The following is a 27,271-nucleotide window of genomic DNA, read 5'->3' as shown; positions in this document are numbered from 1 at the left end:
TAATTCCATCTTTTTTTAATTTTTTAATAGCGACAATTACATCATTGATATTTTCATGGTTCATTATATAATATATAAATCTTTAAAATAAAAAAAATATCCCTAGAACACCTATCGAGTGTGTTAGCGAGTTCGTCGGGATGTTTCAGGGACAGCACAACATATACAATGAATGAAGAGCTCCTATCGAGTGTATTAGCGAGCTCAGATTATGAATGAAGAGCCCCTATCGAGTGTATTAGCGAGCTCAGATTATGCTTGGACGGCACAAACATATAACTTAACTAAGGAAATGGATATATACAATGAAATGAATGATATACAATGAATGAAGAGCCCCTATCGAGTGTATTAGCGAGCTCAGATTATGAATGAAGTACAAACATATAACTTAACTAAGGAAATGGATATATACAATGAAATGAATGATATACAATGAAATGGTTATATACAATGAATGAAGAGCCCCTATCGAGTGTATTAGCGAGCTCAGATTATGAATGAAGTACAAACATATAACTTAACTAAGGACAAACATATACGCTCAGCAAAATCACACCCACAATAATTAATCCAGTGGGTGATACGAAAATATGTATCAACCACAAGTCAATATGTGGATGAATTTTGCTGAGCCGGGTGGGTTCTTGCGGTTCCCCCCACTATTATAAAAATCGCAATTATGCGCACCACCGACAAATTGTCAGCCATGGGGGTTTGATCCTGGACCGCGAGCGCCACAGTCCAATACCATACTGATCGAGCTATCAAACATTGTTACGAACATATGTTTCGGAAGTTAATATATAGCTAGCTATATAGCTAAGGAACCAATATTTACAGTAAACAGCGGTTTCTGAATAATAACGGTTTCTGTATTTAACAGTTTCTGTATTTGTAGCGGTTTCTGGATAATAACAGTTTCTGTATTTATAACAGTTTCTGTATTTGTAGCGGGTTCCTAAGTAGACTGAGAATCAATAATAACAGTTTCTGAATAATAGTTTCTGTATTTGTAGCGGGTTTCCTAAGTAGACCGAAAATCAATAATAACAGTGGCATTAATGCACAACTGCAGGTCGATTACAATGAGCAACGGTTTCTGTTTCACACACAGCTTCCTACGGATCAATAATATTATCATGTGTTGTATGATGGGGAAATATTTAAAAACCATAAATAATACTTATGAGTCTAATGAGTTAGGTTCGTCGGCACTATACGATGTAATTAGTTAAACTGACTAATTACGATCATAAAAAACCAACCATCTACGAAGAAAACTATATATTACAAAGTAATCTCCCCTTATGTAATCAAAAATTCAGTAGTGTATGGAGGACCTACTGTGACATAAATTAAAAAAATTAATTCAATGTGGTGATGATAGTTAATAATGTGGTGATGATAGTTATTGATACTTAAAGATAATTTTCTGTTTATATTTTTTCGATAAAGCTGTTTTATATATATTTTCTGCGACTTTTTGTACTGATTGCGGGTGAATATCAAAATATTTCGCAGCAGAAGATATTGAACGAAACATAATTTCTTTGCCAGTTTCTATGTTTGAGGAAATTACCGCCCTCTTTCCGATTGTCTTACATCTTCCTGTATTACCGCGTGTATTATTCTCGCTGTGAGAGATAGCTTGTAAATTGGATAAATTATTGTTTTGAGTGTCCCCGTCAATATGATCAATAACAAGACCATCATTGATCAAACCCTTGTGACACTCGTATGTAAATCTATGACACAGATAATGTTTCTTTTCCCCCCCCCCCGCATGTGAACATTAGATAACCAGCATTAGTAATATAACCAACTTGTTTCTTCAACTTGCAGTGTCTGATGATACCATTAATATTTGATTCATAGTTTGTTATGACAGGATGTGGGACAAATATATTTTGCTCCATTATAATAATATTATATGTTTAAATCATTGTTTGTCTGAAATCTTGATATATAATCCTTCACGGATTTTATAGCGTTTTCACCGCTATTATTTTTTTTGTCATAATATCTTTTAAGTTCTCTGAACCGTTTCCCGCCGCACTTTCCACATAATTCTGTCTTTCCTCGCACTCCAATACCACACCGTAGACATGGTATTGGTCCTAGACTTCCTCGTCGTATGTTTTGTGAGTGCATCCAACAAAATTCCTTTCTACAGGATTTGTTGCATCGATTTACTGAGCCGATCATCAACCATCTACATTGGGACATTGTATATATATATAATTTTCTTTATTTAAATATTTGTTTTAATTATATGAACGAGTTTGAGAGATTATCCCAAACTAGGCCTGTTAAGTATAAATTCAACCTTGACAGATTATCTTCTGACTTGCCAGTACGAGATCTGGTTGATCCGAAAAATAAAAGTTTGATCTCGAAAATTCATGACGCTAAGAAAGAATTTTACACGGATGGTGCATCTCATACATGGTCAACGTTCAAGATTATACGCAACACTGTCACGGACGCTACAATGAATGACAAGCGAGCGGCAACTATCATTAACTACATCGCTGAATACGAGGGCAATCAAAAATATTTCTTCAGAGTAAAATTTATTGTATTAACAGAAACAGATAGTTGGATTATCCGTGACAAATATGATCCTGTCCTTGGTAATAATAAAACTATCATATTAAGTAAAAATTCCAGACCGGGTCTATTGACTGGTATTGATAAACCGTATTATGAGCGAGCGTATCCTGTAACAGCAGTTATTTATGGAATTTATGAGATAAATAAAAAACCCAACGTTGATAAACTAGCGCCGATGAAATTTTCAAGGTTAAATTGTGTAGCTGAACGAGTAATAGAACACTTTACAAACGCGATGCGTGGAAATGGATTAACTGATTTAAGGCGTGAAAAAATAAACTCGTGGGCTGATTCAGTTAAGGATACCGGTGCTACAATAAAAGATGTTGCTGAGTTAGGAAAAATATTAAAATTTCCAATAACTGTGGCGACAATAACGGGAGAAGTACTGTACCAGTCGAAATATAAATCGAAAGGAGCTCCAATAAATATTATCGATCATAACGCGCACGCATGGACTAACGCAGTAACAATATTTCCACGTGATCGAACTGTTAGATTTTACCCCACAGATATGTTTGATTTTATCAACGAAATAAGTAAAACCGATCCTGTATCGGTATGGTTATTTAAAAGTAATGAGGAGGGTGAATTTGATCAGTTTGTCAAACCGAACGGTGAAATATATCGCACAGAATCCCTCCATGACGAGATGAAAAATCTTGCGACGTTTTTACAGTGCAAGCACGCGGAAAATACTGACAAATTACTAACTAATTGTTTTACCGTTCCATCTGTTGCGGCTCATTTCGCCAGGGAACGAAATTCATGGAAACCAACACGATTTGATTTACTCGAGGACGTACGCGCAAGTTGCGTCGAATATGGACATGGCGGATTATGGAATACCAAATACAATTACAATGATGTTATTTCGGTTGATATGGTTGCATGTTATCCAGGAAGTTTTCTGGGATACGGAGATTGTTCTGTGTACTTTGAAAGATTTGGTCACCCTACAAACGAGATGACGCGAGTGGCAATTAATGGACCATTACCTGATTTTGATCTGACTGGATTCGCCTGTATTGAGTCGTTCGAGTTTAACGAAAATCTTCACAATATTTGTTATGTTTGGTTTGGCAGACATTTTTGTGAAAAACGTTGGGCACCTATAGTTTTGTTGCGATATATGCTAGATTGTATGATACTGACATCGTTGGTTGTCAGTGAGGCAATTATATCATATCATGCACAGACCAAAGTTTGGTTGCCCATGTCAGATTCTGAAGTTATCAGCGAGTTTAAGGACGATATTCCTAATAAACTCAAAACCGCAAAAGATCTCGGTAGAAAAATTATAGGTAAATTTACTCAAGGTGGTGCATATGATTATAAAAGACATCACGCACGATTAATTTTAGATGATGCCGAGTACGATTTTATAATCGCTGATACAACGGCGAAAAATACATTTGTAAATCGAGAGAGTGTTTATTTATCCGACGGAACAAAATTAGGTACGATCGTTAGTTACATAAATGACGTATCCCCGCAATATACTCATCTAAGATCTTCCATGTTGGCTTATGTTTCTATAAATTTATTATCGATGATTAATAGATTTCCTGAGACCGCAGTCAGAGTCGCAACGGACTCGTTTTATATTTCAAGTAAATATTTAGAACCTGTTATGAAATTTACAAGTAATGATGAACGATGGGGTTCGTGGAGAATAAAAAAGGAACTATTACACAATTATACAGAATCAGCAGATGTTCCAGTGAGAGATTTTTATCGTGAGGGTAATAAAATATCAGAAATGTCGAAGGCACCATCGTTGAGTGATCCAATAACCAGATATAAGACAGTATATCTCAATGGACCTGGTGGATGCGGCAAAACAACTCGAACGATTAATGTTTTTAGAAATTCAGATATAATCGTGCTGACACCCACACATAGACTTGCACGTGAGATGAAACAGCGGCAAGTACAATCGTGTACGTATCATAGTTTCTTTCGGTGGCGCGGAGATACATGGACTCCTGAACGGATGGGAGAAAAATATATACCTAAAATAATTATTTGGGATGAGATATGCACGGTGTCATTAGATACATTAAAAATGTTTCTTGATTGGTTGTTGACGAAAAATACCGCCATAATAATGTGTGGCGATCATGGTCAACCGCCGCCCTTTGTTGGACCATCTCCACATGATTGGTTAAAAAATTTCGTTGATTATTACGAAGAAATAGATGATGATCATAGAGCTCTTGATGCAAATTTGAAGGAGTTTAAAAAATTAATCAGATTACGATCAAACAAAATTCAGTGTGAAATATTACGTGGAGTGATCTCAGAGACATCAATGAGTGATTTTTTGAACTCATGGAGACCCAACGATTTGATCGTAGCAAGTAGAAAAATAATCAGAGACGCTTTACAACAACAGTTATTTCAGCTACATAAAGAACAATATTCAGAACTACCCGTACCGTTGTGTTATAGACCATCAGATACACGAAAACAGAATATTAATGTTGATATTCCAGGACCCTTGACAGAGTCAAGGAAACAGAATCTCGTATTAAATGATATTGTCGCCGTTGATATCAGTGTGGTCGAAGATGCAATACACGCTGACAAATCTCCATGGGTGTTGGGATACGCCATGACAATCCACTCGTCACAGGGATTAACTATTTCTGATACACGAGTCTGGATTGTAGACGATCGCATCGAGTGGTCAAATTTAGTTTATTTGGCGGTATCGAGGGTCAGAAATATATCTCAATTACGTAGAATCATAATTCCTGAAATCGTTGATAAATTTAACATCATCGATGATGATATAATAAGAAAAAAATTAATCGGATACAAACAATCTGACAAAAAAAATAAACGCGACTTTGATCTTGATGTTGAATTTATTATTAAGTTAAAACAGCAGCAGAACAATCATTGCATCAGTTGTAATTGTATAATGTTATGGCGGTATTCGAGTAATGATTCAAGACAATTTACCGTAGATAGAAAAGATAATAGTCGCGGTCATACACGAGAAAATACCATGTTAACCTGTCTTGAGTGTAATCGACGTAGAGGCGCTAGTGCTAGTTAAGTGATCGAAATCACCGAAGTGATCGCGGCGGTAGTTGTGTATCCGCGGGAATTATTTGTAGTTGTTCACGCGTAAATCCACGTTGAGGAGCAGCAGAATCTAATCTGTAGATTGCAGGTCTGGAAACGCCTACATTTCTTCCAGTGGATCTTGTCACGGTAGATATTTTGTGTGTGGTAACACTCCAAATAGGATCAGTTGCTCTCGCGCTACCACCTTCAAGTTCACCAGGCTCATATAAATATCTGACTGTGACATCACCTAATATTTTTTGTTTTCCAGCATCTTTCCGTTGTGTTGGTATATTTTTTTTTGTGACCGCGCTAATGGGTTTCATGTTGGTTGTTCGTGTGATCTCATTATTTAATGCAGCTATCACGATTGGTAATCTTGCAACCCATTCACGAGATCTTTTATCCTGAATAAATTCCCTCGCGTATTGATATCCAAATAACCGTTCAGCAAGTGTTCGATTAAATCGCTCAACAATTGCTTGATCACGGTGAATTGCAGTATGACCTCGTCGTATTTTGGTATTATGTTGTTTCATCAACGATGATACTGGACCAAGAAATTCCTTACCAGGATCAACCTGTAGTAGCTGTGGCCATCGCAGACCACCTTGTGGTCCAAGTCCTCGTTGATAAATTCGTTCAAACGCATCGGCTACTTCAGATGATGTTTTCGCCGATAGCGGCTCTGCTTCTTTATATCTACTTGCAACATCAACTACGGTTAGCGCGTACTTGTACGTTTTTCCACGTACAGTATCATGCGGTAAAAACAGAATATCAGCTTGATGAACTTCATTAGGAACACTGACATCGAAATACGAGTACTGAATTTGTTTAGGACGTGGTAGATAAATTTGCCATATTGCCTGCCTGGACAACCACGTTTTAGCAGTAGAATGTTTAACCGATGCTGCATCAGCAAGTTTACCAATTGCTGCTTTGCCTCTCCAGTATCCTCTCGGTGAATAATAAATTGATTCCATTATTAATTACCAGCCCCAATCGCTAATTTACCTTTCATCGAGGATCTTACTAACCAATTAGCTAATGATTCTCTAATATTCTTATTTTTTATAGAATTTAATGAATGAATTAATTTTACATCTGCAATATGCCTATCTTGTAGATTTTTACTTTTATAAGCTACATCATGAGCATGACAAGCTCGATCAATAGCATTTATTGGTTCCTCGCCTGGTTTTGGTTGATCTTGATTATCGAGCCTGATATCAAGTCGAGTACCAGGACCGCAATAATTATATCCCGGTAGATGTTTTTCTCCGCTGTATTTAGCCCATGGAGCACCTGGAAACTTTGACATCAAATTAGCAATATCACCACCGCGCTTATTAGGTAAAAACGAAAATTTCTTTCTACCGCATATAGAACATTTTCCACCGTACGCTATTTTTTTATTTTTTGTTATAACCGTGGCTAAATCAGTAGTTGGAGTTTTAACTCTACAGCGTAAACAATATAAATTCATGTTATAACATATATGGATATAATTGATTTCTCAGCAACTCGGCAACGAGAGCCAGTTAAGCATCATCCTGCGCTACCGAATTCCATCAGAATGATTATCATAGGACCATCTGGATCGGGTAAGACGCAATTATTACTTAATCTGATAATGAGATGGTTGAAATGGGATAAGTTGTATTTAGTAGCACCATCCGTTGATGATCAACGATGTTATGATGTACTTAAAGATTTCAATGAAAACGCGCGATTACTGGATGAAGATAATGATGTTATAGAGTTTATAACCGATATTGATGAAGCACCATCCGTAGATTCCATAGACGGATTTATTAATAATTTAGTTGTATACGACGATGTGATGCTAGATAAACAATCAAATCCAGCCAGAATATTTTCCCGAGGTAGACACAAAAATACAGACGTGATCTATGTTACTCAACGATATACACAAATTCCGAAGGTGATCAGAGACAACTGCAACATTTTAGTTGTGTTTAATGGCGTAGACACACACACGTTGCGAAATATTCATCAAACTTGGTGTGGTGGTGACATGGATATAATTAAATTCAAAAATTTCTTCTCACGAGCGCAAGCTACTCCGCATGGATTTATAACAATAAATTTACATGATCCAAGAACAAGATATCGTGTGGGTATTGATAAAATATTTGGGTAACAGGGGTGATGATAAAATTAAATTGAATTAAACAGATATCATTAATATAATGAACAACTGTGCGTGGCTGCGTCAAGGAACAACAGATAAATGCAACAAAAGGTGCCGTGGAGAATATTGCAAGAAACATAATTATCTTATAAAGAAAAATCCTCATGCTGGTCCACGAAGATGTGTTGGATGTAACAACGGCGTTAGAGGATTATATCAGATTTGCAAAAATTGCGGTGGAGATCGATACAGAAGTTTGATGATATATTATAAACACAGAAAGAACATAAATCCCAAAATAGAAAAACCACCATCAGAACTTGAATATTACTTGAAACATAGAACAAATTCCGAAGATTCAGATGAAGATGAAACAGATGAAGATTCCCATGATTCAGATGATGATTCCCAATATTGATAGCAGCAGAGAGGGGCGTCTACGGTTCTGTTTGGGACAAACAATAATCGTAGACGTGGTAATTGACCTCTATGAGTGGTCACTATTTTTTTTGGTAAAACACAAGGGTGACCATTCCCCTAAGTGGTCTGTTCCCCCTCTCTGCTGCTCCAGTCTGTAACCCAATACTTTCACCAACTGGACATATACCAAAATTATTTCAAATCTTGCTTCACTACTAATCTGGCCACCTTTATAAAGTGACCAGAACTGTCAGAGTTTATTGGCCAATCAGCCTCTGGTTTTAAGCTGTACATTTGCCCAGCATAGAAAACAAACCTACTGGTACTGGTACCTTACACAATCAGGGTCTTTACTAGAACTGAGAAATTATGGCAGAAACACATCCTCCCTTCCCATTTAAAAACCAAAGTGTAATCAATGATAACTCTGCTCACTTTTACAAAGACTCAAGTAGTCTCCATAGGCCATGTAAAAATTAATCATCCTCCATAAAATATAATCGGACTAAGATGATATTGAGAAAAAATTGCTTACCCCTGTCATAATAAAACAAAGGTTTCTTTGCTTTTTATTTATGTTTATTGTTTTAACTTTTAATTGTCATTATGATTGACAGAACAAGAAAGATTAATTTTTTTAATCGTAGTTAAAACTCTGCTTCAAAACTCACTATCAGAAGCCTGAGAAGGTCTTCCAATTTTGCCCTTTGCCATTCAGTCAAGTCTCAGTGCCCAAAAAATTTACGGTGGCAATAGGAGGAGTTATCATCCACCCAAGATCACTGGGGATTCCTATCCTCCAGTATTTTGATGACTGGCTTGTCCACATTGGCCATTTAAAGTCCCTAAGTCACAATCTGTAACACTGCTGACTGTGCCTTTTATCAAATCCCATAGAAATCAGTTTGTTCCATCTCAAGTTTTCATATATGTGGGAATGAATTTCCTTACAAATATTAGACAAGTCCATGGCCCATGGAATATAGTGGACATGATCTTGGCTGTGTTGGAAGTGCTTAGGGCTATGAATTGGTTGTTTGCTCACTTATATCTTTATCTTCTAGGGACCTTGAAGTCTTCCTTGGGTCTGTTTCCTCCCCAGTTTCTCCTCTTGTAGAACTAAGAGTTTTAATGTCTACAGAACAGACTTTCACCATCACTTGGGTTGGTGGGAAATTCAGGACTTGATTCATATTGGAGTTCACAATTCATGCCCTTAAGCTGCAGGCCTATCTATTAACACAAATGCCTATCTATTAACACACATGTCTAATTTGGGTAGAACATGCACTTGAAGCCAGACAGAATAGTTCTTAAGGGGATATGGTCTGTCCTCCACATCAACAACCTGAAAATGAGAGAGATGTTTGTTCCCAACAGGGTACTTCAACACAATATGAAGTCTTTAATGTGATTATCTCTTCTGACATTGTCAGTTGTAGCATATGTCAGGCAACAAGATGCCACACATGCCCCTTTTCATTGCATTGACATATGGTATCTCCTTCACTGTACAGCCTTGGTGGGAATGACTATTCAAATTCATTATATCACTGACAAATATAATGTTTTAGTGGACAGTCTGTCAAAGAAAAATAAGGTAGTCATCACAGAGTGGTTGTTGCACCAGTTTGTAGCTGATGCCATGCTCAGACTGTGGACAGACCCTCAAGTGTTAGGACTTTTCTTAAGTTCAAAAGAATGTCCATTCCACATAAAGTACAGGGCAACAACATAAATGCCTTGTAATGCAAATTGCCTCATTTGACAGTTCATATCTTGCTAATAACAATGGAACATTTTTGTTTTCTACTAGGTTGTTCGGAATTTCACAAATCCAGTCTCCTTACAACATCCAGTTAAAGTTGAAACATTTTGTCAAAAAGTTGACAATGTATTTATTTTGGTGAGGATTAAAAAAAGTTAAACAGTTGTTGTACTGTCAAATAATTATACCATTTAACTCAATAACCAGCATCATTTCTCTACCTATTGCCAGGCTTCAAAATTACCAGTCAATTTCCATATCCTTCATTTAATTCTGTGATACTTTTTATTATTAAAGGCTCAGTCATATCCGAATTTATGATAATTGGTCATTGGTATACGTGTGATTTTGACTCAATATTTATGCTAGCATGTCTCCATGTCCATATTTTTCTGGGTCAGTACCATGAAATGAGCTTGATTTAGGTTCAACCTGCATAGACTGAGTGAGCATTGAGAATTAGCAGATATTGGGGAAAAGGCAACCAAGCTCCCACCCCGCCTTGAATTCTTTTCTTCTTACTTGAAACAATACTCAAGCGACTTGAATAAAATTTGTCAGGAAGTGTCCTAGGTTGAACACCTTACAGATTTATAACCTGTTCTGCAATCAAATATAACTTTCCTTATTACACATAGAAACAACATAAAACTGAAAAACATTTAATCAGCTTTATCAAAGTAATCTGCAGAAAAGAATTTGTCACAAATACAGTGTCCTTTCAATGTTGGAAAAGTGATGTTGATGTGCCATCAGATATGGACAACAATACAAAAACTAGAGAACTGTTAAATACTTGTTTTCATAACATATGCAGTCAATATCATTGGAATAAATTTCAACAGGTAGCATATCATACTGACCCATATATCTCTCCTAAATGCTTTTGCCTTTGGCTGTTAGGAACATGTCAGACAGGTGAGTGATCTCAAGCCCACATAGGCTTCCTGTTATGAAAGTGTATTAGAAGTTTAGGGAACATTCTACATCTACGTGTTCTTTTATTAATCCATTTGCGTCATCCATGAGGTATTTTAGCAGTTAAAATGACACATCTGAATTACATTTTATAATAACATTTTCCTATTTTTTGTATCTAGTAATATTTTAATATTGATACATACTGTTGTGTATATTGTTTCTTAGTTTTATTTTATTTTATTTCATAACGAGCTGTTATAATGTAACATTTAACATTTTATGCTGGACTTGACCTTGTCCAAAATTGAGTTAATTTCTGCTTGGCCTGAGCAATTTTTCTCTTTTTATTTTATTCATTTTAACAACTAGTACATAGCTAAATTATTCTCTCAGTGTATGGGCTTAATATCAGGACCATTATTAATAGAAGAGGTAAAATATGTTTATTTGGGTCAAAGTTTAGGAGTTTCCTAAGTAAATTATACACAATCCAGGTTATTGTTTTGTAAACATCAGGATTATTCTAGAAGGTTATTTTCCATTAGATAATGTTTTTTTTTATAGAAAATGCTAATTGTGAGATGAGGTCAAGTAGAGAACTATATATATTATAACTCTAAGGACTTGGTCATTCATGCTTTAACATCTAGCATTTTCAAGTTGTATATTATATGTTGTGACCAGTTGTCTTGGGCTGGAATCTTTTTTTTTTCAAATTATTGAATTTAAGTGATTTTTTTCTCTGTAAATACAAAAGTGCTCAGAAAAAATTATTGGATAAAGACATTAATTGGAATTTATACTGAAGTCAAACCTGGAATTATATTACTGTGATTCAACAAAAGACTGTTGACACAGCAACACTTTAATTGCTACCACAGACATATCTGTGACTTCAATTTCTAGATTTCTTCAGGACTTTTACTGAATTTTATTCAGGACTTTAAATTATTAGGACTCATGTCTGTAATTCTTGTATTATTTTGGGATTTAATTCGCAATACTGTAAGTTCTTCTTTCTCATTTTCACTTTGTGTTGTAGGTAAATAAATTATTTGTTAAATTTTACAAAGCTTGTTGTCTTTCACTCTTTTTTATTACTTATTTTAAGGTCATAGACTCATAACAATACAAACCATATGTCTATCTAACCATTGATATACATTATCATTTTCAGGTTATTGTGACACATTTTTGGACCATGACGACAAAAGAAACCATGGAAATAGAGCAGTTCATTTGCTCTGTATTTTCCTTGCCAAAGACATGCTACCCTCGATTCAACAAAGTCCAGAAACAGTTGCTCAGCATTGGCCAAAGGTTTCAAGTGACAGTGGAAAAGTTTCATAAATTGACCCAGACAGAAGGTTATTGTCATTTAATAATCAATCACAATGAATTATTTGTAAAACACAATACACTTATTAGCTCATGTAATCTTCTGTAAATTTGATTTGTTTTAGTTCTGTATGTAATGCTTCTGGTATTACATCTATATTTTAAAGAAAGAAACAGCTTTCCTACCAATTACCTATCACAGTGAGTTAATGTAAGGTGCCTTTCTTGAGGGTACTTGAAACAGGCAGTTGATTTTAAGAAGGTGACTAAGGCTGTGACATTTACTGTATTGGTGAAAATGTAAATGAATATGTACACAGCTGTAAGTGACACAGGAACTACCCATTCCAATTAATTGGTATATTTCCACATCTATGCTTAAGAGGAATCTTTAATATGATTTTTCTGTTAATTCTTTTCTTTAAGTATTATGACTTCACATCAGATGTGGCATCTGGAAGATAAATTCAAAGGTGATTAGAATAGATTATATTGCAAATTACACAGCATTATGCATCAGGATGATTTACTGAAAATGCTGATAAAATTTTACTTACACTATTTTATTTATCTTTGAAAAGTATGTCTATTAACAGAAACTTTGGATGCTAACATTTTTATTTTTGTAAAACATTGTATCAAGTTTTTAAACCATCATATATTGTCTTCATGATTGTGTATCATATAAAAGCATTACATGCACATGTCCATACAGTATGTCAAGTTGTATTTTTTACTTATTTCATCATATAAATGTATGTAGCATTGGAAAATATTTTCATGATGATTCTAGTGAAGATTTGCCTATTAAATTGTTAGACATATTCAACAATAAGCAGTTGTTGTTGTAGTGTTTAATGTCATTTTTCAGCACATGAGAGGCTATACATAGCAGTCAGTATGATTGGTGGAGGAAGAACCCGGGAAATCCCCGGAAAGAATCATTGACCCTGGAGAAGCTACTGGCAAGCTTTCTCACTGAATCCGAGACTCAAACCCATGCAGACAGAGGTGAGATGGCAGTGATCTGTAACACTGAGCGCTTTAGACCACTCGGCCTCTCTGGGGCCCCACAATAAGCAGTACATGACTTATTGCAAATTGAACAATCATAAGTTGAGAAAGGTATGATATTTATGTAATAGCTGTAGTTGTTCAGTAAACCTAATGGATAAATAGGTGGAGTTTCTAATCATCTTGATTAAACAACATAATTTTGTTATTGCAAACTGTACACATTTAGATATTTTGGTAAATGTTGTGGCCTTACTGGTAAAACACTGTCTGTGGATCAGATGCCTGTCTATTTCCTATAAAATTATCACAGTTAGTTCTAGGTCATCTGGCCTTAAGACTCGTTAAACATACAGTATTACCCAATGTCAATTGTTTGTCATTTATCAGCATTAAAAACCGATGACAGTAATTTAAACTTCATTAAACAGAGAACATCCTGGCATTTACGATTCTAATATTTATAGGAATGAGGATTGTCTGCCATCAGATATGCTCACTTTTAGTATAAACACTCAAGAAATTTTAAATGATTCTTCAAAAACTTTCACCAGAAATTGACAACATTTCACATAGTGTCTTTTGGTATCAGTGCCTTTCAAAGTCTTGTAAATATTGTGCATTCACAAATAACAACTGTTTAAAAAAAAACTTAAAAAACCATTGATGAATTCTCCTTCAGTGGAATTTAGTAAAATGAGAAAGAGCATCAAACTTGATATAATTTATACTGTTTACTATCAAAGATAACTAAAATAAATCTTTGAACTTGCCTCGCAACAGCTGTTGATCTTAAAAGAACAAGTTTGGTAGTATCCTGCACCAACAGAAGCAAAGACATTACATTTTTATACAAATTATTTAAAGCAACCAAGGAACAAAATAATGACACTTTCCCAAACAACAAAGGCATTTTAAGACTTGAGGACATCTGTAGATACAAGCCAGGTGCATTACATGTAAGAATACTTGCATGTTGCTTTGTATTTACCATAGTTTATAAGTTATGGATTTGCTAGGGGGAATAACTCCATCATCCTGTCAGTGACATTATTTCATTACATTGCAATGAAAACTATAGAGGACTTGTTGACTGAAGATAATAGCACATTTGTGTTAAGGTAGTATTCAGTATGCTGGTTAATACTTCATCCTTACATAATTCTCAATCGTACCACCTTTCACTGAATTCCTTTGAACAGTTCTTGGCTTGTTTAGTTCACACAGACACACACACAGAGGTGTGATTAGCTAACCCCAGAGCTGTGATGTTTGAGCTAGAAAAACTATACACTTGATAGGACCCATTAAAGCAAGAAACTTGACTGCAGTGGGAAAGTGAAAGAAATGAGAAATTTTAAGAATGAATACACAACATTACTTTAAAAAATTAAAAAGTTATTTTATATTTAGTGTTTGTAACTAAATACATTCGCAAGTCTTACCTGCTAAAATAACGTAAGGAATGATAATTATGCTTGTATCTTGAAGGGCTTAATGCATAATTTACCGTCTTGTTTCAAAGGTAGATTGAGATGTTTGACATGGTAAAATCACATCCCCTGATTGCTGTATGTGAGTGTATGTGTGTGTTGTTATGAATTTACATGGATGTTTTGGCCTATGTTTGTGTGCGAGAGAGAGAGAGAGAGATAATGCTGCCATCTGTTGCATTAATACTTGTTACTTCTTTGGTTGGTTCATTATTAATCTCCATGTCTTTAAATGTTTCGATGCTGTAATTCTTTCATAATAATCTGTTAGAGTTAACTATTTATTAATGTCATTCTTTCATTATTTCATTTTTTTAAAGATTCTTTTTGTATATAACAGTGACAGAAGATTTTCACAAGATAAGATACACTGTCAAGAACATGACAGATGCCACTGCAGTGCAGGTTGCCATCTTTGGAAAATTTCATGATGAAATATCGTCCAGTAACTTGGTTACTTCAAAAGTTAAGAAATATCTGACCCCAGACTGTACCCTATCAAGACTTACAAGAAAGGAGTGGATGGCCAAGTCTATGCAGTGTAGTGATACTGAGGGGAAACTAGTTGCTAATGTCTACTTTGTTTATGTGGACAAAAGTGACAATTTGCAGGCAAGTTTTTGTTTTATTTTATACAATTAATACAATTCTCTAAGCATTTTCTGAGAAGAGTTAGTATTATTAAAGACTTTTTATTTATTTCTGTGTATTTTGTTAAATTATAAACAGTAACAATCCACCATACATTATGAAAGAAAATTTTTATCACAAATAAAGACTAATAAATAGCAGATTTTCCCTTATACAAGAGCTACACAGTAAGAATGGGTTGAAAAAGCTTAAATAAATCTGCCAAAATCGTAAGAGAGATTCAAGTATTAGTGTACCCATTTTGGAGATAAGCATGAAAGTACTATATAGCAAAGCATACTTAAGGATTATGACAGTGAAATTGAAAGCTGCAAACTTTTACAATTAAATGAAAAGACCCTACATTCTTTAACCTTTTTGAGAATCAAACTCAAACTGAAAACCCGAAATTAGATACTGGAACTAAATCTACTGTTACAAGTCTAGGCTCTTACAAAACGTAACAGAAAAAAAGTGAAGACAACAAGCTTTGTAAAATTTAAAAAATAATTTATTTCCCTTGAATTGATCATCAAGTGAAAAATGAGAAAAAAGCACTTACGCTTTTACAAATCAGATCCAAAAATAATCCAAGAATTTAAAAAATAGAAGCCCTAGTAATAAAAAGTCCTGAATGAAACTGAGTTCGAATCCCGGTGAAATCCAGAATGGAAGACCATGCTGTCTGTTGTAACATGCAAAGTGCTGCAGTGCTGAATCACAAAAAATGTTATTCCAGTTTTTGAATTCTGTATAAATTTTGATGAATGTCCTTGTCCAAGAATTAATTTAGAGCACTAGTATTGCCAGGGAGAACAATCACTTAAAATTCAATAATTTGAAGAAAATAAAATCTCAGCCCAAACTGGTCTCAACAACACAACTTAATGTATCAAAAGTTTAGACTACTTCTATACAAAACATAAGGTATAAGGCTAACTTAAGACGCAAAACAGTTTCCCAGATGGGGGTCAACCTTCTAGAAATGGAAGTTTGTTACATGATAAATATCACATCATCCAGGAATGGCCTTGACTTAACTTAATAATTCTTACTCTGTGAAAGAATAATTTTAAAAAAAAAAGTTTACTAAAACTATCACTGGTTCTGAATCAAGGTCAGAAACTAAATAGTGTTTCTATTATTAGTTGTTTACGTCAAAAATATATTAAAAAAAAACAGTCAGAACTGAATTCTATTCCAGACAATATGAAATCCAGTAAACAAAGTTATGTTACAATAGCATGTAATATATTTAAAAATATTTAAAAACTAATAAACAAATAATTTGAAGTCTAACTTCCATGCTAAAAATGATTCTGTAATACAGGATCAGGACTTGAAGCTTGAGATTTTATATGATAGGAGCTTCAGATGAGAAATCTGCTTGATGCCTTCTCTTTTACACCATAGGAGCTGGCTCAGAACATCCAGAAAGATATAAAGTCATTTGGCCTTCTGTCCTTCAATAACTTGATGTTACTGGTTGGGATGGATCCTTCCATTCAAGCAGAGGCTTCTTCCATAAAAACCTTTAAGACAGCCTTGACAAATATCTTCAACCATGAAGAAAAGTTTCATGCATTTTTCACGTCATCTACATTTGAAGATTTTATATCATCTGAGGGAGATGTGCCTAAAATGATCCAGCTTCATCTAGAATGGAAGGTGATTCAGCCTTTGCAGGACATGATAAAACTTATTGAATCAAATACACACACCTATAAGAAGAATTCTGAGCAAACCTTCAAGGGCCCAGTTGCAATTAAGGATTCCCTGAAGGCTAGGTTTTCAGAGACTTTCTTAAATAATCAGGGATATCTTTTGGATGTGCTTCTTGGTAAGTTCTCCAGTCAGCATGGAAAAATGGACCACAATAAGATAGCAGAAGTAATCATCGATAACTTTGCACAGGTTCTACAATGTCTTATGGTTGAAGTCCTGGCAAAAATATATGGAATCAAAGAATATCATATTCATGAAATGTTAGAAGGAATGACATTTAAAGAACAGTGCAGAGTCACCATAGATCATTGCATAAAGAAAAACTTGATTCCATCACTTCCACCAAGCTATTCCAGTTATGATTGTAAAAAGTTGCAAATAGAAAAGGAGAGAAAACAATTTTGCAAAGTTTTTTCCAAAGTTTTTTCCAGCACTCACAATAAATTATTTTGGGATGAATTGAAGGAGAATGCAGATGCTATTTTTGTGAAAATTGCATACAGAGTTCATGAAGAGTTAGAAAAGAGGATAATGGCTATTGAGAGAAATCTGGCCATACAGCAAAAACTTAAGTTTGAGATAGAGAGCACCCAGAAGCAAACTGTCACCTCATGCTATGAATCTCAACAGCTGCCTCCTGGAGATGGGCTTGCTAAAGAGCTGAAGGATGAACTGCTGAGGTGAAAAATAACTTTTGTTTTTTAGAAGAAGAAAAAAATCAGTTTCTGGAAAAATAAAGTATACTTGTTACCCCTCTGCTTTTTTAAAAAGCATCAAGTGATATTGTGATGGTCCATGTATCTGTCCATCTGTCTGCATATCAGCTGTTAATCCATTAGGATGATGGTCTTCATATTTGGTACATAGGTTGCCATTGTAATAACATCTGTGAGAGGTGGTAAACGTTTGGGATATATGGGATGAGTGAAAAGTCAAATATAATGAACTGCAGTTTCCATAAGATTAGTAACTGTTTGTCACATTTTAAACATGTCATAGCAGGAGGATACATAAATTATGTGATGAGTTCTGGGCTATAACCACTGGGACAAATGGGGGTGGGGAGAATGGTGGGATTGGATAGAATATGTAATAAAAAAGCATGAGGGTTTTAGTTTAGTTTGTGGTACAGATGAAACTGTTTGAACCATTGACAAGCTGCAGGTAGAGGGTAACTTTATTAATGATGCTATTAGGTATTTAATGTTTAATCTCTTCAACTTCAGATTAAAAAGCTCTAATTAGAACTTGTATATTTTTAGGGTAATTTGGAGGGTAACAATTCACATCTTTAAATGTTAGGCATGTACTGAAATTAAGCGTTAGCATATGCTTACTTTGAAGGATCTCAGAAACTCTGAGAATATTTTTGATTTGAAAATGGAATAGAGGAACTGGGTCTTTTGCATAGATTTGTGGTACATCAGGGTCCAACAGATATTGTGCATGTAGTCCAGGGGCTACCAAAATCCCTGGTCTGTGCTACTGTATATTCTGGTCAAGTGGACCACTGTTTTATTCCATGGCTGCAATATTCTGATGACATTTACAGTGCAAGAGAAAAGACTGTATTGAAGCTGAAAGTTTTTATTTATATGGCTTCTATAGACAGCTGAATTTCAGCTGGGTCAAAGGATCATTCTTCTCATAGTCTGCTGGGATACCATCTGATTTTGAAATTTGTCAGCTTAGACTCTTAATCTCCAAAAACTTTTGAAATCAGCATCTGCATGTATGAATCGAAATTGCAAAATTTTGTTCCAAGTACTTGGCTCATATGCACAAATTTTAGTGTGTAAGCTTTCTTTGAAATAAACTTTTAATCAGAAGATGGAATAGGAGACCAGTTAGATTAAGTTGAGAGGTTTAAATTCTACTGGTCTTTTGACCAAAAAACTTATGGGATGGTCTGTTGTCTGTCATCCATCTGTTGTTGGTCATCTCTTTATTATAATTAGTCCTCCTAAAATACATGGAGGATTGTCCTGAAATGCCATATGCTGCTTCAGTATTTCATGTACATTTAAAATTGAAATTCAGTTATTTTGTTTCTTTATCAGGATTGAGTGTGTTGAGGGAGTGATGGTGGCTTGTGGAGAGCTGCAGGTCCATGTCAAACCATTTTCCTCTGTACAGAAGGAGAAAGAAGTTCTAAAGCAGATTGATGAGGTCATTAAAAAACACAAATATTGGCAAATTTACAAGATTGGTGTCATTGAAAAGAAACCTGATCCATTTTATTATGCTGGTGCAACCTTGCATTGTCCTGCACTTAATAGAAGTGGTACTCTTGGTGGATTTGCAATTGATATGGATAATAATCTGTATTGTCTTACATGTGCTCATGTTGTTCCTAGGAATGCTGATGTCCAGGTTGAGATTGGAGGACAACATACTGGGCCTATAACCATAGGAAAATCTGTGAGTGTGCAGGTTCCAAAACAGCTGCTGCATATCTCAGTGGACAGTGTTGATATTATGGCTGTAAGGGTGAATGAAGACCAAAAAGCCAAATGTATTCCTTTTTCTAGAACAGCAGATGGAGAGTTTGGGCCAAGTATTATGGTTCAACCATTTGATTGTTCATTGAGAGAATTTCATGATGTTTACAAATGGGGAGCAAACACTAACCTTACACGTGGACTATTACATGAGGGACACTATAACAAAGAACTGTTTGCTGCTTATAATTTGACTGATCACCAATACATTTATGTTTTTGTTGAGACTCCTCCAGTGGATGATGATACTAATGGGACCTTTGCATTGCCAGGTGACAGTGGGGCCATCATTTGTGCTGAAGCAGAAGACAACTATATACAGACTGTGGCTATGATCCAAGGTGGAGATATGCATGTAAGGACAGGTCCAGTAATAGATAATTACACCCTTGGATTTTATCTGTGGTGTGGTCTTGATAAGTTGTTCAGGTCTGGTTTAAACTTAGTTACAGTACCAATTTCAGAAGAACAGCCAAGGCAGGTTTCACAACTCTGTCAAGAGAATCTCAGGCAAGTTCAGCAATTTTCTATAGAGAAACTCCAGCAAGTTGTGCAAAACAATTGTCCAGCCAGAAAGAGTGACACAGATGAAAAGAAATGAAAACATGAGGATTGTTTCTGTCTTTGTGAACAAGTTATTGACATTTGCTGTTTTGTAATAGTTTTGTGAATGGGACTTGTCAATTGCAAATAACAGTTTTCTGAACCTGAAAATCATATTTATTTGCACCATGATACATGTATCATTGGGTGATGTAAAGATTTCACATCCTGAACCATGATCTCGATACTATTGTTTGTGTTGACTTACTATGAATCCATTAATTTCATGGGTATCAACTTTCATGATTTTGTGATAAATGACATTTTCTAAAGTACCTAAATTTATGGATTTTGAAACAGCTGTATTGTTTGAATAGGAGAATCAGCATTTGTTTGGTATTTATGATCAGAATACAAGACAATTCGTTGATTGTATTCAACAAAATACAAGACTATTTCTGTCTTTCTTCCCTACTGTCCCACACATTTTGCTTCATATTGTGCCATAAAGAGCTCCCATTGTCACAGATATACTTTATGAATTCGTTATCTTTATGTCTTTATTAAGTATTACATCCTTTCATGTGTCTGGAAATTCTTGATATTTTAATGCTGTTGATTTTATAACAGTGAAACCTGTCATTACCAGCCACATATTTGATCTGAGGAAAGACATTTTTTGAGATAGGTGATCACTTAACAAAAGTTTAATTACTACAGTAATTAATCTCAAATGGTCTCAGAAACAGTTTTTACAACAGATGCTTTCCAAATACTTATAATTTCTGAAAAGGATTTGACTGTGAATAAATGATTACTGGAATACTCTGCACACTTCCCAACACTATATATTTATGTTCCAGTTTGTAGTTGGTTTGAATGTATATCCTTTGCAGTGTATAATGTAGACATATATATGTTATGACTCTGATGTGATGTGATGTGATATTGATTTTTAACATAGCTTTAACAATTTTTCAGTCTTATCGCTACAATGTCAGCAGTGTGGCAGTTTATAGTGATGTTTAGCACTGGAGCATCATGCCGCAGACATGTAGCATGATGTCCCACCCAGTCACATTATCCTGACACCAGGCCGACCAGTCCTAACACTAACATCTTAATGCTGAACGCTAAGCGAGGCAGCTGTTAGTACCATTTTTTTAAGTCTCTGGTATGACTCGGCCGGGGATCAAACCCACGACCTCTTGCATCCAAGGCGGACGCTCTAACCACAAGGCCACCGGAGCAGTATTATTATGACTCTATGGACTTAAACAAAGTGACATTAATGAGCAAATGCCAACAAGTTCTGTAAAATTTGACAAATAATTTCCTTGAATGCAAAGTTAAAAATGTAAAAATAAATTATGGTATTGTGAATTAAATCCAAAATAATCCTTGAATTACTAACACAAGTTCTAATGCTTAAAGTTCTGAACATTATTTTAGATTAGCACTTTGTATTTCCAGTGAATAAACAATTTGAATAAATAAATTCCAGTCAAATTTGAAATATTGGGCACAACAATGAAAATGATTACTGCTTTAGATGCTACTGAATGTTTACACAATAAAATATTAGTTAGAATTAGAAGGTCTAGTACTAAATTATAATAAAGAACATGGTTAACAGAGTGTCCATGACTTAGACCAAGATAATAATCCTAATATTTATCCTTCAGTCAGAAAAAGGTAATGTTGTTTACAAAACTGTCACTCATTTTTGGACAAGGTCACCTATACAATTTTACATTGCCCAAAAAAATATGAAATTTTAAGAAAAATAATTAAATAATAAACTAATAAGTAATGCAAATTAAACATACATAACACCTCCCCTCATAAAAGAAAAGAAAGATTTATGCAATTAAAGCTTTCTTTTATCTATTATTTAACTATACATTTGATAATTTTACATAAGATCTTATGAATGATATAATTATACATTAATAATCTGTGATTTTTGTTTTACATCTTAAAATAAAATTTAGAATTTAAGTTATCTACTCTTTTAGTTATTATTTAGCAGCCTTCTGGTTCTAACCATTGGATTTCTTTTTTTCTGGTTACTTATATATCTAATTTATTTTTAATTACTGCCTTGTTAAAAACATGCTCTGTTTGCTTATATTTATGTCCTTTGTGATTCTTCCCATTTTATTTGTGCATTATAAAGTGTTGATTGATATTTTTGTATTTATGTCAGTAAGAAAGTTCATTATATACCCCTTTCCAATATTATTCTTTGAGTTCTTCATGTTTTTATACAGAGAGTCAATCTGGTCTGGCCAAATGAAAGTGCATAAAGTAGATTCATTTTTCTTTAATTTTATGTTCAGTGTCCATGAATAGGCAGTACTTTATCACAAATGTCCGAATACTACCCAAACTGTCCAGTGACTTTTACCGATGTTTTGATGTTTTTAAGTTACCTGGACTGTATTCAACACATTCATGTCCAGTTATATTTAAATAAAATTATATATCAGCTGTAATTTTCATACCTATAAATTAACCTTTATTTAATGTTTTTGAGTGAGCATCACATTAACCTCTCCCTCAATACTTATGCAGAATGGGGTCCAAAAACAGCGACCAAAGTATAAGCGAGGGTGCAAGTTACTGAGGGACCTCTGAAAAATTAAGAAGGGAATGTCATCCTGGCTGGACATCAACAGTGACAAGATGGGGAGTACTGTTCAATTGTTTGATACTTGTTTTATAATCGTATTAGGAATAATTTGTCAATAAAATGTGTTTTCGCATGCTGTTGTTGCTCTTTTGTATAAATTACCCTTATTATGAAGATAATGAAACTTTGAAAAATCATCAAAACTTTACTTTAAGAGGTTTCAACACATTAACATGTGCGCATGTGAGAACACTGTACATTATGTCACTGCTTTTGTTTGTCATTGTGAATATACCTGGGAGTTAGTGTTGATCAAAGTAGAATACTATTTTCTTTTTCAGAAATCAGGACATTTAATTGGTGAAATAACATATTAGGTAAATAACAGATTAGGTAAATAACATATTAGGTAAATAACAGATTGTGTTATGGTTCTCTTAGTTAAATACTGATGCAGCAATTTCATTGAAAATAATTTCTGCTCATCTTTGAGAAAACGTCTGAGTGCCAATTTGGGAGTTTTATTTTGATTGTATCTGTGAAACAAAGCTTTTCATCCACTACCTACACCTTTCCCTTGCTTCCCTTGATATCTTTAATCACATTTCCTAATTAGTAGGATAAAATAGTGATTGATTTTAGAAACTTTACTTATATTACCTACATAATAATATTTAGAACTGTGTTCAGTTGTTAAATTGAAATGAATTGATCTGTCACGCTAATGTAACCACTAGACTCTTACACTGTAGGATGTGAATGCCAGTTACAACTCTATGGTCACAAACTAAATAACAGAAAGAAGCAAAACCAAAAAGTTTTGTAAAACTTAAGAAACAATTTAATTATCAATGTTATAAATTAAAATGTGAGAAACTTAACAGTATTATGAAGTGAATCCTAATTAATCCCGATAAAGTTGTATGAAAGTCCTAAAGTATGAAACGTTATGTACACATTTCAAAAAAAGAAATGTACTGTTAAGCCAAGAGTCATGAAGTTGTCAAGATGGCGGTGTCCAGATCACCTCTGAATAAATCACAATAGTTCCAGAACAACATTATAGTCCAAATAATGAGCACTTTATATTTCCACTGAACAGTCCAAAATGTTTTTTTTTCTGGAAAAACTAAGTACAAAACAAAACACGTCTGCAGACTAGCAACAGGAATAGAGTACATGAGGATGACTGTGAACTAGGAATGAATCTGATCGCTCGGTTCTCTCCTTATATGTTGTTGTTCTATGGTTTAACGCCATTTTTCAGCACAAGATAGGCTAGGCATGGCGGCCAGTATAACTGGTGGAGGAAGAACCCTGGAAGAACCACCGACCCACGAGAAGCTACTGGCAGGCTTTTTCCCACGTACCCACATTAGCCGAGCATTGGACTCGATCCCATGCAGACAGATGAGATGGCAGTGATCCAGAACGGTGAGCACTTTAGACCACTCGGGGCCCCCTCTCCTAATATACAACTTTTATTAGTACTATATTTCACAGCATACCCCATATGATAGATATTACTACTCATTTTATCTCGAACTTTACTATTCATGTGTCCTAGCCCAACCAATGGGAAGTTAGTGAAATCTTCTAGAATCGTCCAAACCCGATCTGCCAATGAAAAATAAACCCAAAGCAGTCATTAAGTCTTATTATTAAAAGTATCATTACTAATTTTCAACACATATGTAAGCATCAATTTATAGATCCTATGTAATTTTATGCACTTAACAGACCCTGTCATGTAGATAATCTGTAAAATGTACAGCCGTTAATAAAATTACAAAAATTAGATAAAAATCATGTACCTGGAATTCTTAAAAAAGGTATAGATATACATAATGCCTTTTAACTTATTTTACACCCCATCCACCCACGTTACTTGATTTGACACAAAATACGTAATTAATAATAATAATGTAGATCTACTTTTAATTGATTGTAACAATAAAACAAACACTACCAGAAAATGTAGATCTAATCACAGTTAGCACTTAAATTCTCATGAACACTTGTGGACATAGTTGACTGACACGATGCATATTTGAATCAATGACGGCATACCATGTTTGTGATAATTACACTGAAACAGAAATAAAGATATAAATAAAACACAAATTTCATTTGACAAGACTTATTTAATTGGTATTTCTTAAAGGGCTGCCACCAACAGGCATTAGGGATATTTTCATTGATCAAAATATTGAGTATTGCTATTTAAAGTGTCCTGATAATTTTTTACTAAAGAAAATTCAACAAAATGTAGGACTTTTTATTAAAAGTTGCAAATTTCACGATACTGATTCAAATTTCCTGGCACTAACGGCCATTGTCGAAAATAAACTAAGTGATATATCAACGTATACTTTGCCAATTTGTATAATGCTTTTCTGCACCTTCAGTTATGTATATTTAATTTGCATTATTTGTTAGTTTGTTTTTCCTTTTTTATTTCATGATATACTATAGGTTATTTGCAATTTTATTTTTGTAGCTGACTTTGTCCACAATCAGTGACAGTTTTGTAAATAACATTAGTTATCATTTTCGGACTGAAGGATACATATTAGTATTATTATCTTGGTCTGAGTTAAGGACATTGTGTTTACCATGTTCGTTAGTTTTGTCTTGTAACATTTGAAACCTTCTAGAATGAAATTTTCATTTAGGTAATAGGTTTCATTTAGAAAATGCTAATTGTGACCTAGGTCATGTAGAGGAGTATACAATCTTGTTTATCGGAAAAATTATTTATTCCCGCAATAATATCTGCATCAGAAATCAGTCTTATTGTTGTGTCCACTATTTCATTTAGACTGGAATTTTTTATTCAACTTATTCGCTGGAAACACAATGTGCTCATCTAAAAAAAATAATCTTGGAAATAGAGATGTGGGTTTATAGTGAATTTCAATTAAGGATATATTCTTGGATATTAAAGACTGTTGGCAAATTCTATGATTTTTTTCATATTTAATTTGCAATACTGCAAGTTTCATTTTTAATACATTTTTACTTTGTATTTTAGGGAAATAAACTGGTTGTTGAATTTTACAAAACTTGTTGGTTTTCACACTTTTCTATTGCTTAGTCGTAGCACAGTAAATAGGGGGCAATTCGCTTGGCATTTTCTATGAAAAAAACTGGGATCCACTACTGACCCCATGTTACAAGTAGGTTTGCAATCTATCCAGGCACGAGTTGTTGAGGAAGAGGTATATTTTTAAAAAATAATAAAAAAAATAATGGAACAAACATTACTGTGAGATCATCATGCCATGATAAACTTTACTCCTCTCGTGCAAGTGGATATCACCTTCAGGGCCACAGGTGGCCAAGTCATGGACGCTCTCTTTTACAGATCACAAACATCTTGCCTCTGTCTGCATGGGTGTGAGTCTCGTGCTCAGCCAACGTGGGTATAAGAGAAAGCTTACCGTGAGTTGGTGGTTCTTCCTGATATTTTCTCAGATTTTCCCTCCATCTGATATACTGGCTGCCATGTATTACGCATCATGTTTTGTCAAAAGACATTAAATGTGCAACACCGATATCCCTTTCACTGGGCACTGTAAATCTTAAAACTTTACACACATATTCATCCCATAGTCTAGATGGCCTAAATGAAAATGATTCTGCTTGGACATCCAAAATGGCCACAACAAAGGCTATATTGAAAATCTTACTATTGCTACACCTGAATGGATGGTCATATCAATATTGATTTTCACTAAAGGACTTATGATTGACAGATGGTTCTAGATTAAAAATGTGTCAGTCTGATGTACAATATTGCCACTACAGTGACCATCTTAAAAATTATTATCAAACCTCTCCTGAATGGATGGTGGTATCAACATAGGGTAGTTACTAAACATCGCAGGGTAAGTTGGTCCTTAGGTGCCATTCAGATTTTCCATATTCTGCTTTCCATAGTGGTCATCTGGAAAATCTTGTTATTATTATTTCTCTGGAATGAATAGTCATTTCAGCATGGGGTTTTCACTGAAAAATGTCTTATGATGCATAGTTTGTCATAGATGAAATTATGTCAATCCGACTTGTAAAATAACTGCCACAATGGTCATCTTTTAAATGATCTTGTCACTACTTTCTATAGATGGATAGTCATATCAACATTGTGCATTTTATGATGTCTGCTTGGTACTAAATAGAAATGGTGCCAGTCTGATATTGAATATGGCCAGCATGGCATCAACCTTGGAAATCTGATTAGTGTTGTTTCTTTGCTTCTCCAAAATGGACATTCATATCAACATTGGGTTTCCACCAGAATACTTTTATAATGCCCCATTTATCCTAAACAAAAACTGGCAAACTGATGTCCAATATGTCCACCACAGCAACTAATTAGAAAATCTTGTTATTAATGAAGAATATCAGAGAGACTTTCAACACTTAGCA

At 34.5% G+C, this 27,271-nt stretch overlaps 1 protein-coding gene across 4 annotated transcripts in view; it reads left to right on the top strand.

Moving 5' to 3' along the window:
• Positions 1-22,973, top strand: part of LOC149775520 (uncharacterized) — a 32,944-nt gene extending 9,971 nt beyond the window's left edge. For 2 of the 4 annotated variants that reach the window (XM_089944467.1, XM_089944466.1), the window contains exons 2-5: positions 12,139-12,328; positions 15,147-15,418; positions 16,850-17,841; positions 19,222-22,973. In XM_089944467.1, coding sequence (XP_089800593.1) covers positions 12,163-12,328; positions 15,147-15,418; positions 16,850-17,841; positions 19,222-20,263 — 2,472 coding nt within the window. In that variant the 5' untranslated portion in view covers positions 12,139-12,162 and the 3' untranslated portion in view covers positions 20,264-22,973. Of the gene's footprint in view, positions 1-12,138; positions 12,329-13,170; positions 13,425-15,146; positions 15,419-16,849; positions 17,842-19,221 lie in introns of those variants that run through there. The other 2 variants (XM_089944468.1, XM_089944469.1) reach the window with 2 other exon arrangements.
• Positions 22,974-27,271: the final 4,298 nt, after the last annotated feature.

The sequence above is a fragment of the Sinohyriopsis cumingii genome, chromosome 19 (genome assembly GCF_028554795.1).
Source record: "Sinohyriopsis cumingii isolate HCF-2022 chromosome 19, ASM2855479v2, whole genome shotgun sequence".
Classification (NCBI taxonomy): Eukaryota; Metazoa; Mollusca; class Bivalvia; order Unionida; family Unionidae; genus Sinohyriopsis; species Sinohyriopsis cumingii.
Note: the sequence above shows the minus strand (reverse complement) of the source record. Positions and strands in the feature narration are given on the sequence as shown.